Raw genomic sequence first — 15,671 nt, 5'->3', positions numbered from 1 at the left:
TGGGGTGGGGCCAGAAATGAGGGGTTCAGGGTGCGGGAGGGGGCTCCAGGCTGGGGCAGGGGGTTGGGGTTCAGGAGGGGCTATGTGCTCTGGGCTGCAGGTGCAGGCTCTGTGGTGGAGCCAGGGATGAGGGGTTGGGGGTGCAGGAGGGGGCTTTGAGTTTGGGGGGTGCTCAGGGCTGTGGCGGGTGGTGGGTGGACTTGGGGTTAGGGCACGGGTTTACTTCGGAAAGCTCCCAGTCAGCAGCACAGCAGGGCTAAGGCAGGTTCCCTGCCTATCCTGACTCCACGCTGGGCCCTGGAAGTGGCCAGCAGGTCTGGCTTCTAGGCGGTGGAGCCAGGACGCTCTGCACGCTGCTCTCACCCACAGGCTCTGCCCCCTCAGCCGGTGCTCGGGCCAGGGGCAGCGCGTGGTGCTAGAACACTTAGGAACTAGCCTGCCTTAGACCTGCAGCACCAGCAACTGGAGTTTTAACAGCCTGATCGGTGGTGCTGACCGGAGCTGCCAGGGTCCCTTTGTGACCAGGTGTTCCTGTTGAAAACTAGATGCCTGGCAACCCTACCACACACACATGCACCCTGAGGAGGAACCAAGGGTTCCTGTAGCCCCCACCCATAGATCAAAGGAGGGGTAGCTAAGCCACTAGGATTTTTGCCCATGCTCAATGAATCATAGAATATCAGGGTTGGAAGGGACCTCAGGAGGTCAGCTAGTCCAACCCCCTGCTCAAAGCAGGACCAATCCCCAATTTTTGCCCCATATCCCTAAATGGCCCCCTCAAGGATTGAACTCACAACCCTGGGTTTAGCAGGCCAAAGCTCAAACCACTGGGCTATCCCTCCCATGAAGACCCAGGAGTTTCTCTCTTCCTGCTTCACAGGCCACTGAGTACAAGGGAATGGGTTCAAGGGGTATTTTCATCATGGTGGTGAGGCAGAGACCCAAGGATTTATGGATGATCTTGCCCCTGCTTTCCAGGGGGAAGAGAATGAGGGAAATGTTGATCCTATCAGTTGCATTGTCACTAGCAGACTGTGAGGGAGTTGTGGTCTTCTGGATCTGAGAATGAAACTGAAAACAGTAACATAGTAAATCTCCTTTCTGTACCAGTAGGAAATCATCCCTGCCCTTCTAGCCTCTTCCAATCCAAATTGGCCCTTCAAGGTCTTGTTAGAGAGCTGGGTCACTGAGCAAAATGTCTGTTTTCCCACTATCTGCATCTATGTGCTGAGCTCCACACACGAAAGGTGCTATAGAAGTGCAACATACCGTGAATGCTACAAAAGGGTTAATGTGCTAAGCTCTTATATGATAATAGTAGGGATATGTAATATGGTAATGGGTATGTGCATTTAAGGGCTGAGCTTCCTAGAAAAAAAAGTCTGGGTGGGGCGCTCCCTAGAAGTTCATGTTGTTGTTGTTATGCACAGTCAGTTGGAAATGGTCACTGAATAAAGCAGAACTTTCCCAAGCACCTTATGCACTTAAGCTCACATCCTCAAAGGTATTTAAGAGCTTAACTTCTACTGATTTTCCAGTGCGGTGAGGATTCACTTCCTCAAAACAAACAATTAAGACTTCTGTAATTTCAGTGGCAATTAATTTCTTAAATACCTTGGAGGATCTGGGTCTGAATGCTCACTGAACACCACAACGTGTTACAACGATGGAAGCAACTAGATCTGAGCATGTTCAGTGGGAACTGGATATTCCCAGAAGCCTATGCAGGGTGAGGCTGAACAGAGCATTTGTGAAGTCAATAAAAGCAGTGTCTCCAACCAACCTGACTCCTGAGTACTTGTTAACATTACACTGATGTTCCCTTGATTTCTTCCTAGACTTGTTGCCTGCTAGGAATGGTGAGGAATTGACAGATCAGTTCCTGCTTGAAGTGGTAGAAATTCTCCTGAATTATATTAAAAAAACCTATGATGGGAACAGTAAAGTTCTGGACTTTCATCACCCTCATCAGCTTCTGGAAGGCTTGGAAGGGTTCAGCTTGGAGCTGCGTGATCAGCCAGAGCCTTTGGAACAGATACTTGTTGACTGTAGGGATGCCTTAAAATACGGAGTTAAAACAGGTAACATAGTGTCCCCCACAGCAAAAATGTATCTGTCTCATATCTTTACAGGCATATAAAGCATTGTTTAGGGATCTGATATTTCTCCATACTGGAATCTATTTGTCCAGGACTCTTAGTTTTGCCGGATTCGTATAACTCCTTAAATATTTTTTTCCTTACCCTGCATTTCCAGTGGGGGGTGGGAGGGTGCGTATTGTTCTGTTCTCAACTTGTTTTGATACAGTAAGAAACAAGGGGAGGGGGTTAACTTCCTCAAGAGAACCAGTTAACACTTTCATGAATTATTCACTAATGTAATTCTTTATTTAAATAATTTAATGTAATTATTCATTAAAGAGGGTTATGTACAGGAACTGACAACATTTTAGACAGGGCTGAATATTTTTGTTTGTTTTTCTGTTCTCTTTCCCCTTTGCAGTGCATGACACTAGGGAGGTTTCTAAAATATTTAGACAATTTTTCCAACCGTGTACATTTATTTTTAACACTTTTTTAGATGTGAATTGACTTGGCATGTACAGAGGTTTAAGGGATAGCACATTGAGTTCAAAAATATCCTCAGATTTAGAGACAGTTGGTTCAGAATAGTAAAAGGGTTTTGATCACAAATGGAAAAATGCTCTAAAGCACATAAATCTTATTGACCTACATGCTTTTGAAAATGTTACCCACATCCCAATATAAGGGACCAGTTGTCTTGAATTATTTGAATTCTGGTGTTAGTAGAAAGTAAGCTACTTAACTGGGAAATGTAGTTTGTTTAATTTGCTCAATAAAGACTTGAATGTCCTATGTTTAACTTCAGACCCATTTTTAAGGAAGGCTTCTTTCCCCAACATTAACATAAAGAGACACTCTTATTCTCCATACTGATTTCACTATTCTTGTCAGCACAAGTTAACTGGGGACTGAGCTGAAGAACAATGTATTTCTGTCTCTTACACAAATTCTGGTTTATTTTTATTTCATTTTAGGACATCCTCGCTACTTCAACCAGCTCTCCAGTGGCCTTGACATTGTTGGACTAGCTGGTGAATGGCTGTCAGCTACTGCAAATACAAACATGTATGTACTGTAAATCCCAGTCTTTGGTTACAAGTTAATTACTAACAAAAGCCAGCCACTTTTTTACTACTTTTCTGGAATGCAAAGTACCTATTTGAAAACAAACAAGCACAAACTGCCCATTTTTGAAACAAGTGAGTGAACACCTGAATAAATAGTGTTGGCTATGTATCAGAGATCTATGCACTACAGACAACTGAGGTAGATATACCATGTTGCACAGCAAAGTGACAATGCCTGCACTGGATGTAAACTCACTGGTTGTTTTCAAGCAGAGCATACTGCAGACACCAGTCTTAAAACTATCAGCCAATTAATTTAACTTAAGAGCCCCTAATAATTATCCAGGCTTATTTTGGGATAAAACATCCACAGATGTACTGAGTAGAGGGAATAATATTGTTCACTTGCAAATGCAACTCCCCGGTTGCAAAACACATTAGCATTGAACAATGGGAACTCAAAATCATTAAATCCCTGTTAATGTTACAGAACTAGATTCAGTCCCAGGTTACAGCCACGTGACCAACGGTGCAAGGCCTCTGGTGTTGGAAAATTTCCGGAGCAGGACTTTAGGACACAGTCTGGACACATCCCCTGCTCCACTAGGGAGCTCATAGCTGACCAATATAGCCCCAAAATGACTGTTGAGGAGAGAACATGGCTAGGTCAACCAAAGGATGCACTGATTCTCTGCCACAGCCTCTACCAGAGGGGTTCCCAGGAAATCCCAACCGCAACTTAAAGCTGATTGATTCTATTAGAATTAAACAAAATATAACAAAATTTCAGAGCTGTCAGATTCTCACTAGAAGAATTTCTGAAATAAAACACAATGAAATTAAGTATATGCAGAATGTTCAGCATAACCATAACACAGCAAAATCTTCCTTTTTTTTTGTGAAACTTGTTCATTTTGGCCATTCAGTCCTTCATTTTGGCACATGCTGCCATATTTTCAAAGGGACCTCAAACCAGACTTCTGGATTGGCATGTACAATTCTGTTCCCTCAAATATTTTTGGCACACCCAAGACATCTTAGTGAACACAAAACCTTAAATTGGCACTTGCATAATGGGTAATTAGATGCTCAACTCCCTGGTTTATAAATGTAAATACATGGATTGAGCATGCTAAATGTTGGGAGTGGAAAGCATGGACAAAGCTTTTAGTGCATCAAGTTGCAACTGCACACTAAGAAGTGGTTTTTGGAAAATTTGATTCATATACTTCCAAGATTTTCAACCTGGACATTTGGCCATGTTTTCCAATAAAATAAGACTTTGTAACAATTATAGTGAACTTTTAAAACTCTAATTTGTTTTATTTTTGTTGTATCATTTAATAATCCTAGTAAGAATTTTGTATATTACTCTGCAAGGAGTGTAAATGATTAAGGGTGAGTGTTTGAGATAAAGGAAGGTAGAGAGAGAGAGAGAAACTTGGCTTAGAAAATGAATTTGAGAACTGGATACTTCCTGGAAGAGATAAAGGATCTAGTGGAGTTGACTGAAATATATATCTATTTGCCACAGTGAATTCTGAAAAATTCTACCCCCTACCCCCACCATCACAAATTTTCTGTGGGTGGAGGAAGGGGGGGAAGTTTAGGTTTTTTTTCAACAAAAAATCAATACCCCCAAATAAAAATCTGTTAAAAAATGGTTTTGGTTTTAAAAAGCAACACCAGTTTTCAGCATATATATAAAAAAATCAGTTTCTATTTTTTTTACAATAATTTGGACCAAAATGAAAATTAATTTAGTTTGAAAAATCATTTTCGTGTAAAAAAAAAAAAGTTTTGACAAAAAAGTTTTGTTCAGCTTTGGGACCTAGGGGACAGTTTTTGAGAATGAGAGGTGGAAGCAGAGGCCTTCAGGGGATTATTGAAGATGATTTATCTGTGGAGAATATGTGGAGTAGATTGTGTGGTCTTGATAGACAGGAGAGGTTGAAAAGCACTAGGTTTAAGCCATAAAGTGCATGTACTTACTGAAAAGACATCACAAAGCCAAAGGGGGAGCACCTCATGGAGACTGACTGTAGGGAGGTTAGAAAGGAAGAATGGAGGTGGTAGAGTTAGCCAATGTACCTTTCATGTGCCTAAAACCAAATGTCCTACACTCATACATTCTAAGGGATGCAGCTCAGTGCAGTTCATAATGTAATGAGGGAAAATAATCAAACTTTTATTTTCTGAAAGGACAACATTATTAAAGACACTGGAACAGAGACTAGTGTCCACAGAGATGAACAATGCACCTAAACAGCTTTCAGTCACACTGTATTTCTGTCTCTATTTCCCAAATAAAATGTCCTAGCAGATTTTTACTATCCACAAGAACATTGGAACACATCTCTGTGGAGAAATTTCAGAAGAACATGCATTGTATAACTCCTTAGGAAAGATTAGCTGGAGACAGTGTGCAGAATGACAGTTTTCAGAGTAACAGCTGTGTTAGTCTGTATTCGCAAAAAGAAAAGGAGTACTTGTGGCACCTTAGAGACTAACCCATTTATTTGAGCATGAGCTTTCGTGAGCTACAGCTCACTTCATCGGATGCATACCGTGGAAACTGCAGAAGACATTATATACTCACAGAGACCATGAAACAATACCTCCTCCCGCCCCACTGTCCTGCTGGTAATAGCTTATCTAAAGTGATCATCAAGTTGGGCCATTTCCAGCACAAACCCTGGATTTGTGTACTTCAGTCAGACTTGTTCGTGCATGGAGCATTGCACATGTTAAAAGTAGGCACGTAGAACTCTGACTGCAGTTTTAGTTTTGTTTGGTTTTTTTGGAAAGTGTAAACCCAGTTTTCTTTCACTCAAAGTAAATTCCTGCTGTTGTTTTCTATTACAACAAAGCTGGAGTGTTTATGGAGATGCTTGAGTGGAAACTGCATAGACAGCTGTGAGTAGTTTGGTAAAATTATCCTGGCTGGTTACTGCAGATGATAGTCTTTCCCTTGGACATTTTGAACTAAATTTAAGAGCTGTCAAAATTGGTTCAGTCAAAATTGTTTCTGTTTTAGCTGGAGGTCTAATAGGTCTATAGTGAATAGTGGAGCTACACCACCAGATTTTTTTTTTTTTTTTGTATTTTTTGTTTAAGCTTGTTAGGTAATTCAGTTTTTCCAGATAAAAATTGTGCCACTCCAAAATTAAGTCAGTTATAGCTTTTCCTCCCTTCCTTTGTATTTTTAAGAGTCATATAAATGCTCACATGAGTGACTAGGAAGTTTTGGGAATGCACTTCTTTTAAATTGGTTTGAAGTCATATATAAATTGTGCATTTGGGTGAGAGTGCATGAGTAATAAGCGGCCTTTGTGTCTCTCTCTAGTCCTTTGTCTGCTCTTGTAGCACTGGCTTCCTGACTGTCTGCACACAATCTGGTCGCTTTGGTTTGAGAGCCTTCTCCGACTCCATCTACAAATATTTTCCTTTAGCTCTCCACCACAGCAGCTCCCCAGTATCTAACAGGGCCATGATTTGGCTCTACATCTATACATGGTTCTGGGGAATCTTCTAAATGCTTTGTCTCACTCTGTGCTCAGGACATGACATTAGAAAGCACCCCTGAGATGTGCTGTAATAATAAACAGACAGTGTAACATAGTCTCATGTTATAGTTTCAAGCAAAATTCACTTGAGGAATGACCCTGAAATGTTAGAATATTTTAATCAGCTGAGCTGTGATTTTTTGGGCCATCCCAGTGCAAACAACAGATAAATCCCATGAAGTCAACAGTTACAGAAATGTAAGTGAGACAGAATCTAGAACACTGTTTCTAGATTCAGTGGGCACAATTAAAGACTCTACTTTCACCACCTCAGGTATCTACAGTAATCACAGTATCCTTCTGTGTTTGGCTTAGCAGGAAAACACAATTGCTGCAGAATGGCACATGCTGAGTGTTTAGTAACAGCCACTACATATTGCTTTCTAGAATTTGGGAACAACTTTAAATATGGCATTCCCCACTGATTTAAGGCAAATGTAGAAAAGATGGGTGTGTAAAATTATAGGTATTTCAGTTTCACACCACAGTAACATGCAGAATAACTTTATGAGAGACTTGAGGAGAACTGGCTCATATATTTACTTTTTAAATATAATCTCAGGGTAGATAAAATCTATCCTCTCTGAACATTTTCACATCCTAAATGTATAGTCAGATAATGGGTATTATGTGGGATGAGAAAGAAGAAGGTAATGGGGAAGAAAAAAGGAAAGGAGGCCGCTAGTCTAATCTCACCCCTTAGATCATTCCTAAATCAAGTTGTTGTCTCATTTCCTTTTGTGCCTCTTTTGTGTAATAGAAATACATTTCTGAAAACAGCCTGTTGCTATTTTTTTTAAAACATATTTTAGGTTTACATATGAAATAGCTCCAGTGTTCGTTGTCATGGAGGAGATCCTTCTCAAGAAAATGCATGAAATGGTTGGATGGGGAGAAATGGAAACAGATGGTATATTTTCTCCTGGTAAGTAGACAGGAAAATACCCTTGCCATGGGCCTGATCTGAAGTCCAAGCAAATCAGTGAGAGTCTTTCCATTAAGTTCACTCACTTTTGGATCAGGCTCCATATGAAAACTGCATTAGGTTTGTTTTAGGGATGAGCAAAGTAGCTCAGATAAAATAGGCAGCAACTTGAACCTTCCCTTTAATCTAAAAGCAAACTTGAACTGAACTTTTTTGCAGTTTGTAATAATATGGTTAAATTATTTAAAACACTATTTATAATTTCAAAATATTGTTAATAGCAATCATGTAAATAAAAAAATGACAGGATAAAGAAGAAGAAGGTTACTGCAATGTTATAGGACAGTGAAAACTTTCTCAGAATAAAAATCCACAAAGCTTCTCCGAATTCAATTTTACATCAAGCTAATTCTCAGAAAGCACCCTCTGGTACAGTGATGCAATAAGAATAGAGAAAGAAATGAACCTCTCAGAAATGAGAATTTGGACAATTCTGAATCAAGCTCCTTAATTCGATGAAGTGAGCTGTAGCTCACAAAAGCTTATGCTCAAATAAATTGGTTAGTCTCTAAGGTGCCACAAGTACTCCTTTTCTTTTTAATACCCTCTGTTTCTGTTCGGGACTAGGACACGGTGGGTTGGGGGAAAGAAAAGGAGACTTGCAATCAAATTTGCCTGACAAGCATGAATCTGAAAAGGTCCATCACACTGGGACGCCTAATGGTGAATCTCATCAAATCTGTGGAAGCCTGGAGAAGTGCACAAGGGATTAAATGGTGGGGAGAAAATTCTGTGGCCAAGATTTGACTGGTATTCTATACACATATCCTGCAGTCAAAATGGGCAGTCAGCTGGTGAATTGCAAATTGCTGGGTCATTAAGGAATCAAAATTAAGCCAATGGAGGTATGCTAATTCATACCAGTTGAGTATCTGGCCCTATGATGCAATGATGTAAAATTTAAATTCCCAGGAGGAATAAGCTATTCAATCCAAAGCAGAAATATTTGTTTCCTTTTCATGCTGTTAGGTGGGACCATATCAAACCTCTACAGTGTTCTTGTGGCTCGTTATAAGCGGTTTCCTGAGATTAAAACCAAAGGCATGGCAGCACTTCCACACATTGCACTGTTTGTTTCTGAACATGTAAGTACAGAATTATAGTATGTCTATGTAAAATAGCTTGGCTGTGCTAGATTCAGTACTGAATCTTGAAAATCAGTATTTAAATATTCAGACTACTGAAATATATGAGCTGGAAATGAAATGAAATACTTCTGGAGGAAGTTTGAGTGAGATTTTCAAAAGTGCCTACGTGATTTAGGAGCACCTGTCCCATTGCAAGTCATTAGTGCTTGTTTTTACATTCTAAGTCACACAGGCTCTTTTGAAAATCCCCTCTTGTGACTTTAGGCACAGCTCTGAGGAAGTGGTGTGGTGTAAGCTGCACCAGGACTAGCCCTGGAAATCACTGGGTTTGTCTACACAGCAATTAAAAAGCTCATATGTGGTGGAAGGGTCCCAGAGTTCGAGCTGCAACTCAAGCCCAAATTTAAAAATGTTGTTAAGATGATGTTTTTAAAAAAAAAGTGAATGGTACAGAGTTTAAGCGTAGAAGTTTCTGGTTGTCAGGGAATAATGTACACATTATCAAGGGGTACTGTCAAGGTTCCTTCCCCACTCTGAAATCTAGGGTACAGATGTGGGGACCTGCATGAAAAACCCCCTAAGCTTATTTTTACCAGCTTAGGTTAAAACTTGCGCAAGGTACAAACTGTTTTACCTTTTGTCCCTGGACCTTATTGCTGCCACCACCAAGCGTCTAACAAAAATAACAGGGAAAGAACTCCCTTGGAAACGTCTTTCCCCCCAAAATACCCCCAAGCCCTACACCCCCTTTCCTGGGGAAGGTTTGATAAAAATCCTCACCAATTGGCATAGGTGAACACAGACCCAAACCCTTGGATCTTAAGAACAATATAAAAACAATCAGGTTCTTAAAAGAAGAATTTTAATTAAAGAAAAAATAAAAGAATCACCTCTGTAAAATCAGGATGGTAAATACCTTCCAGGGTAATCAGATTCAAAACATAGAGAATCCCTCTAGGCAAAACCTTAAGTTACAAAAAGACACCAAAACAGGAATATACCTTCCATTCAGCACAACTTATTTTATCATCCGTTTAAACAAAACAGAATCTAACGCATATCTAACTAGATTGCTTACTAACTCTTTACAGGAATTCTGACCTGCATTCCTACTCTGGTTCCGGCAAAAGCAACACACAGACAGAGAGAACCCTTTGTTCCCCCCCTTCCAGCTTTGAAAGTATCTTGTCTCCTCATTGGTCATTTTGGTCAGGTGCCAGCGAGGTTATCTTAGCTTCTTAACCCTTTACAGGTGAAAAGATTTTTCCTCTGGCCAGGAGGAATTTAAAGGTGTTTACCCTTCCATTTATATTTATGACAGGTACGAAGTTCGGTTTAAGATCAGATGGCATAAGGAATACATGATCTGCAGTATCCCAGATTGGGGGTAAAAGGTTAACAGGTCAAAGTATAGACATTGAGATATGAGGGTATGTTGTTCATATAATGGCTATGTTCAGGTGTGGAGTATAATGAGTGGATATGATGATGAGGATGGATTGACCATCATTTGGTGAGATTTAACGTTCAGTGAGTTTCTGGTTCCAGTTCATATAGTCCAACCGAAAAAGTCTCTCGGTCCCTTTCTCGTAGTCGATGCACAATGTCGCTCTGGCTCACGCCTCCTGGTACTGTCTGTGGCCGATGATGTGTTCGACGTAAATGTCCCTGGACCATCAGATGGTGTCTGAGACCATGAGGCGCTGCATGAGCCGTGCGTAGCATCAACTGATCCCACAGGTCCGCAGCACACGCTCGTTGCAGGGGTCCCAGGCGCCCAGGGCTCTGACGATCAGGGCGCCCATCTGCACCTCGTAGCCCTTCGCTCTCAGGGTATCAGTCAGGGGAGCATACTTTTCCAACTTACGAGCTCGGGCTTCACAAAAGGCCAGGGTCCTGTTCTCAAAGGAGACCGTGATGTCGATGAGGATGATCTTTTTCTGGGCCTCGTTGGTGACAATGATGTCAGATCGCAGCTGGCTGTCGGTACCAGGGATGGCGCAGTTCATGGCGACCTCCCCCAGGCGTGGTTCGATGGCTTTCACCAGGCAGTTCTGGATGGCGTTGTGGCACACTACAATTAAACAGCCCTTCAAGCCCTAGTCATTTGGTATGGGCCAGCTGGGGGTGTCTAAGTGCAGTGTGGACATAGACATTGTGACTCAGAAATGTATCTCTCAGTCACAGTTCCTCCCCTGTTATCCTCTAGCTTTAGAAGAAGGGATAGTAATTTCCTGCTGACCTGCACCAGCAGTAATTTATCACGCTCCCTGCACTGGTACTTTGGGGTGATGGAGCCACGGCCTTACCTATTCCAACCCACTGCTTTTGGTGTGAGGATGGGCAAGTAACAGGACGAACACCACCCATTCACTGCTATGTGCATACACAAAGTTCAGATTTCACACCCAGGTGGTATCTGGAAGAAGTTCACTCCTTCCTACTCCCTTATGCAGGTGCATTGTACAAGTCACAATCTGGTCCTTGGAATTTTTTCCTCCATGTGTATAACTCAAAAACTGGCACTTTTCCAAGTGAAACTTTCTAGGGGTCTGATGATTGATATCAATGGAAGTGTTTCCATGGACCTCAGTGGGCTTTGGATTAGGCCTCGGGTGCCTACTCTTCCCTGATTAGTCTGCAGACAAATGTGCATATATACAATTTAAAAAGAAGAGTTTGAATATTGTCATTGTACATGCACAGTATGAAACTTCAGCTACATTTATATTTACACTATGGTTATGGAATTGAGGCATAATGTAAATGCAGAATATTGATGTTGGTTACTCAGGTGTGGCTTTGTGTTATTGAATTTGGAGTGTTCCACAGTTGCAAAAGTTGTTCACTCTGCTACTGTGGCAGTACAGAGTGAAATCAGTAGAGCTCTCAGTGCTTTTTAAAATCTCCTTCATTTTTCTCATAAAAATAATCTGTTACATGGATGTTAACAGAGGACAGTCTAGATTATTTTTAAACCTTTATTTAACAATGCAGAAATATTATGCAAAAAATGGGACATGTGAAATTCCAAATGCTATTTACCATTGTAGCTGTATGTTGGTTCAGATTTGTGTTTCCTATTTAATAGGAAACTTGAGGTCAGGCAGCAAAATAGTACAAAAATAACTCACTATTTACCCTGTAATTAAATATATTTACCATGCAGCCCATAACTTAAATAATCAATGATCATATAAGCACATGATTCTCCTAATGATTAACATAACTGCCATAAATCTAATAAATAATCTCAAGCATATTGTACACATTCCTAAAGCTTTGTTTGCCAGAAGCTGGGAATGAGCGACAGGGGATGGATCACTTGATGATTACCTGTTCTGTTCATTCCCTCTGGGGCACCTGGCATTGACCACTGTCAGAAGACAGGATACTGGGCTAGATGGACCTTTGGTCTGACCTAGTAGGGCCATTCTTCTGTCTAACAGAGAATAGTTGCTTAGTAAATTACTGAATATCATGTCTAATGACACTAGCTAGGATTTAAAAAAATGTACAGACTATCAGCAGTCAGGGCAAGTAATTATCTCCACTCGGATCAGGAAGTAAACTCCCTATACAGCATAGCACAGTTAGGAGCATGATGGGAGGATTAGACAGGATTTGATGGACTCTTGGTAAATTTCAGCATGCCCATTCTTATACTCTTAAGTGTCATCACAACACCTGAGCCATAACATACTTTATATTTCCCTAGGGCAGAAAAAATAATGGTGCCACCCATAAATTGTATGTACTTCGTATACACAGGTTTCGGAGTAGCAGCCGTGTTAGTCTGTATTCTCAAAAAGAAAAGGAGTACTTGTGGCACCTTAGAGAGTTACAGATTTATTAGAGCATAAGCTTTCGTGAGCTACAGCTCACTTCATCGGATCCATTCAGTGGAAAATACAGTGGGGAGATTTATATACACAGAGAACATGAAACAATGGGTGTTACCATTCACACTGTAAGGAGAGTGATCACTTAAGGTGAGCTATAACCAGCAGGAGAGCTGGGGGGGAGGAGGGGGCTTTTGTAGTGATAATCAAGGTGGGCCATTTCCAGTAGTTGACAAGAACGTCTGAGGAACGGTGGAAGGGGGGGAATAAACATGGGGAAATAGTTTTACTTTGTGTAATGACCCATCCACTCCCAGTCTCTATTCAAGCCTAAGTTAATTGTGTCCAGTTTGCAAATTAATTCCAATTCAGCAGTCTCTTGTTGGAGTCTGTTTTTGAAGTTTTTTTGTTGGAGAATTGCAACTTTTAGGTCTGTAATCGAGTGACCAAAGAGATTGAAGTGTTCTCCGACTGGTTTATGAATGTTATAATTCTTGACGTCTGATTTGTGTCCATTTATTCTTTTACGTAGAGACTGTCCAGTTTGACCAATGTACATGGCAGAGGGGCATTGCTGGCACATGATGGCATATATCACATTGGTAGATGTGCAGGTGAACGAGCCTCTGATAGTGTGGCTGATGTTATTAGGCCCTGTGATGGTGTCCCCTGAATACATATGTGGACACAGTTGGCAACGGGCTTTGTTGCAAGGATAGGTTCCTGGGTTAGTGGTTCTGTTGTGTGGTGTGTGGTTGCTGGTGAGTATTTGCTTCAGGTTGGGGGGGCTGTCTGTAAGCAAGGACTGGCCTGTCTCCCAAGATCTGTGAGAGTGATGGGTCGTCCTTCAGGATAGGTTGTAGATCCTTGATGATGCGTTGGAGAGGTTTTAGTTGGGGGCTGAATGTGATGGCTAGTGGCGTTCTGTTATTTTCTTTGTTGGGCCTGTCCTGTAGTAGGTGACTTCTGGCTCTGTCAATCTGTTTCTTCACTTCAGCAGGTGGGTATTGTAGTTGTAAGAATGTTTGATAGAGATCTTGTAGGTGTTTGTCTCTGTCTGAGGGGTTGGAGCAAATGCGGTTGTATCGTAGAGCTTGTCTGTAGACAATGGATCGTGTGGTGTGGTCTGGATGAAAGCTGGAGGCATGTAGGTAGGAATAACGGTCTGCTGGTAATAGCTCACCTCAGACGTTCTTGTCAACTGCTGGAAATGGCCCACCTTGATTATCACTCCAAAAGGTTTTTTTCCTCCCCGCTCTCCTGCTGGTAATAGCTCACCTTAAGCGATCACTCCGGTTACAGTGTGTATGGTAACACTCATTGTTTCATGTTCTTTATGTATATACATCTCCCCACTGTATTTTCCACTGAATGCATCCGATGAAGTGAGCTGTAGCTTACAAAAGCTTATGCTCAAATAAATTTGTTAGTCTCTAAGGTGCCACAAGTCCTCCTTTTCTTTTTGTGTACACAGTATCCAACAAAACTCCCTTATAAACTTTTTCTTTTTTCTTTTTTAAGAGCCATTATTCAGTTAAGAAAGCTGCAGCAGTCCTTGGAATTGGGACAGATAATGTAATTGCAGTAAAGTGTGATGAAAGGTAAGCCCCTTAATGTCTTCCAGTAAATGTTTTTTTCTGAATTTAACCTTCTCTTGTGCCAATTGCTCTTGTGTCTATTGCTTAAGGCGAACTGTACTTTATAAAATGATCTTGAGCTACAGCTAAAGCAGAATTGATTAGATGCAAAATATGGGTCACTTACCTTATTCAGTATTTACTCGGTCTCTATTTAGACAAATAAATTAGGTCAGTGGGAGTTGTGCCTGAGTAACCCAGGGAGTAAAACTAAAGGGCCAGTTCTACAAACTTCATTCCAATAGTAATACTACTTGACTAGTTGCCAAGTAACATACTATTTAACACGGGTAAAGGTGGCTGAAACTGTCTCTAAGTAAAAATTTCAAAATGGGGCCCAGATGTAAGGTTAGACTGAGGTTTTACTACTAACCCTGTTTAAGGAGCAAGACATGCTGAGCCACCACCTTGCAGGGAAGGAAATTGGACCTCAGAGAGGCATAATTCCTTCCCTTATTTTACCTAACTTCATAAAAGTACAGTAATTTGCTACTGGCCCATGCCAGTAACAAATTAATGCCAGCTGAGCTATGCTGGCCAATGTACTGTGGGGTGGAACCAAGTGTCCACACATTCCTGCCTTCTCTGCCCATTTCCCACCTATCTGCTTGGGGGAAGTGGGGTAACAGGCTTTCCCCACATGCTTAGTACCAAGTGCAAGGACTTGTATATAGTGGCAGATAGATCCGACTCCCTTTCATACCTGTGTTGCCTTGACCAACAGTTCTCAACTGGGGGTTCCCCGCCCCCTAGGGGTCCATGATCCCTTTCAAGGTGGCCGCGGGGCCTGCAGTGGGGCTGAAGCCTCAAACCTGGCATCCCCCCACAGCGCTGAATCCTGGAGCCCTGAGCCCTGATGCTCCCTGCGGGGCAGAAGCCCTGAGCCCATGGGCAGAGTTGGGGACATGAAGGGCATTGCCTCCCGCCGGCCAAATTGCAGCGCAAGATCATGGCAGCCCCCCGGCCCCCATCTCCCCTCCCCGGCTCCTGGCCAGGTCAGAGGTGGGAGCCGGAGCCTGGCAGTGCGGGGTAGCTGCTGCTCTGGCTGGTGCCATGGAGCAGTTAGCAGCAGCAGCGTTCCCTCCTCTCCTGCTGGTGCCCCAGATTGAAGCTGCTGCTCAGCCCCATTTGTTCTCGCAGAGGCAGCCAGTAAGAACCCCCCCTCTCCCTGCACCCTGAGCTACCCCCCGGCCTGCACACAGCCCCTAGCTATCCCCTGCCTGCACACAGCTCATAGTAGCCCTCTCCCTGCACCCTGAACTACCTCCCTCCCTACGCACAGCCCCAATACCCCCTCCCTACACCCTGAGCTGCCCCCTGCCTGCACACAGCCACTAGCCACCCCCCTCCATGCACCCTGAGCTGCCCCCTGCCTGGCACATAGCCCCTAGCCACCCACTGC

General features: G+C 42.3%; 1 protein-coding gene across 1 annotated transcript in view; it reads left to right on the top strand.

Annotated features, from left to right (window-relative positions):
- The first annotated feature begins 3,069 nt into the window (after positions 1 to 3,069).
- Positions 3,070 to 15,671, top strand: part of LOC140905964 (glutamate decarboxylase 1) — a 31,095-nt gene continuing 18,493 nt past the window's right edge. The window contains exons 1-4 of the mRNA XM_073329460.2: positions 3,070 to 3,149; positions 7,530 to 7,642; positions 8,672 to 8,787; positions 14,154 to 14,233. Coding sequence (XP_073185561.2) covers positions 3,148 to 3,149; positions 7,530 to 7,642; positions 8,672 to 8,787; positions 14,154 to 14,233 — 311 coding nt within the window. The 5' untranslated portion in view covers positions 3,070 to 3,147. The remainder of the gene's footprint in view (positions 3,150 to 7,529; positions 7,643 to 8,671; positions 8,788 to 14,153; positions 14,234 to 15,671) is intronic.

The sequence above is a fragment of the Lepidochelys kempii genome, chromosome 2 (assembly GCF_965140285.1).
Source record: "Lepidochelys kempii isolate rLepKem1 chromosome 2, rLepKem1.hap1, whole genome shotgun sequence".
Lineage (NCBI taxonomy): Eukaryota > Metazoa > Chordata > Testudines > Cheloniidae > Lepidochelys > Lepidochelys kempii.
This window is presented reverse-complemented; position numbering and strand designations above follow the sequence as displayed.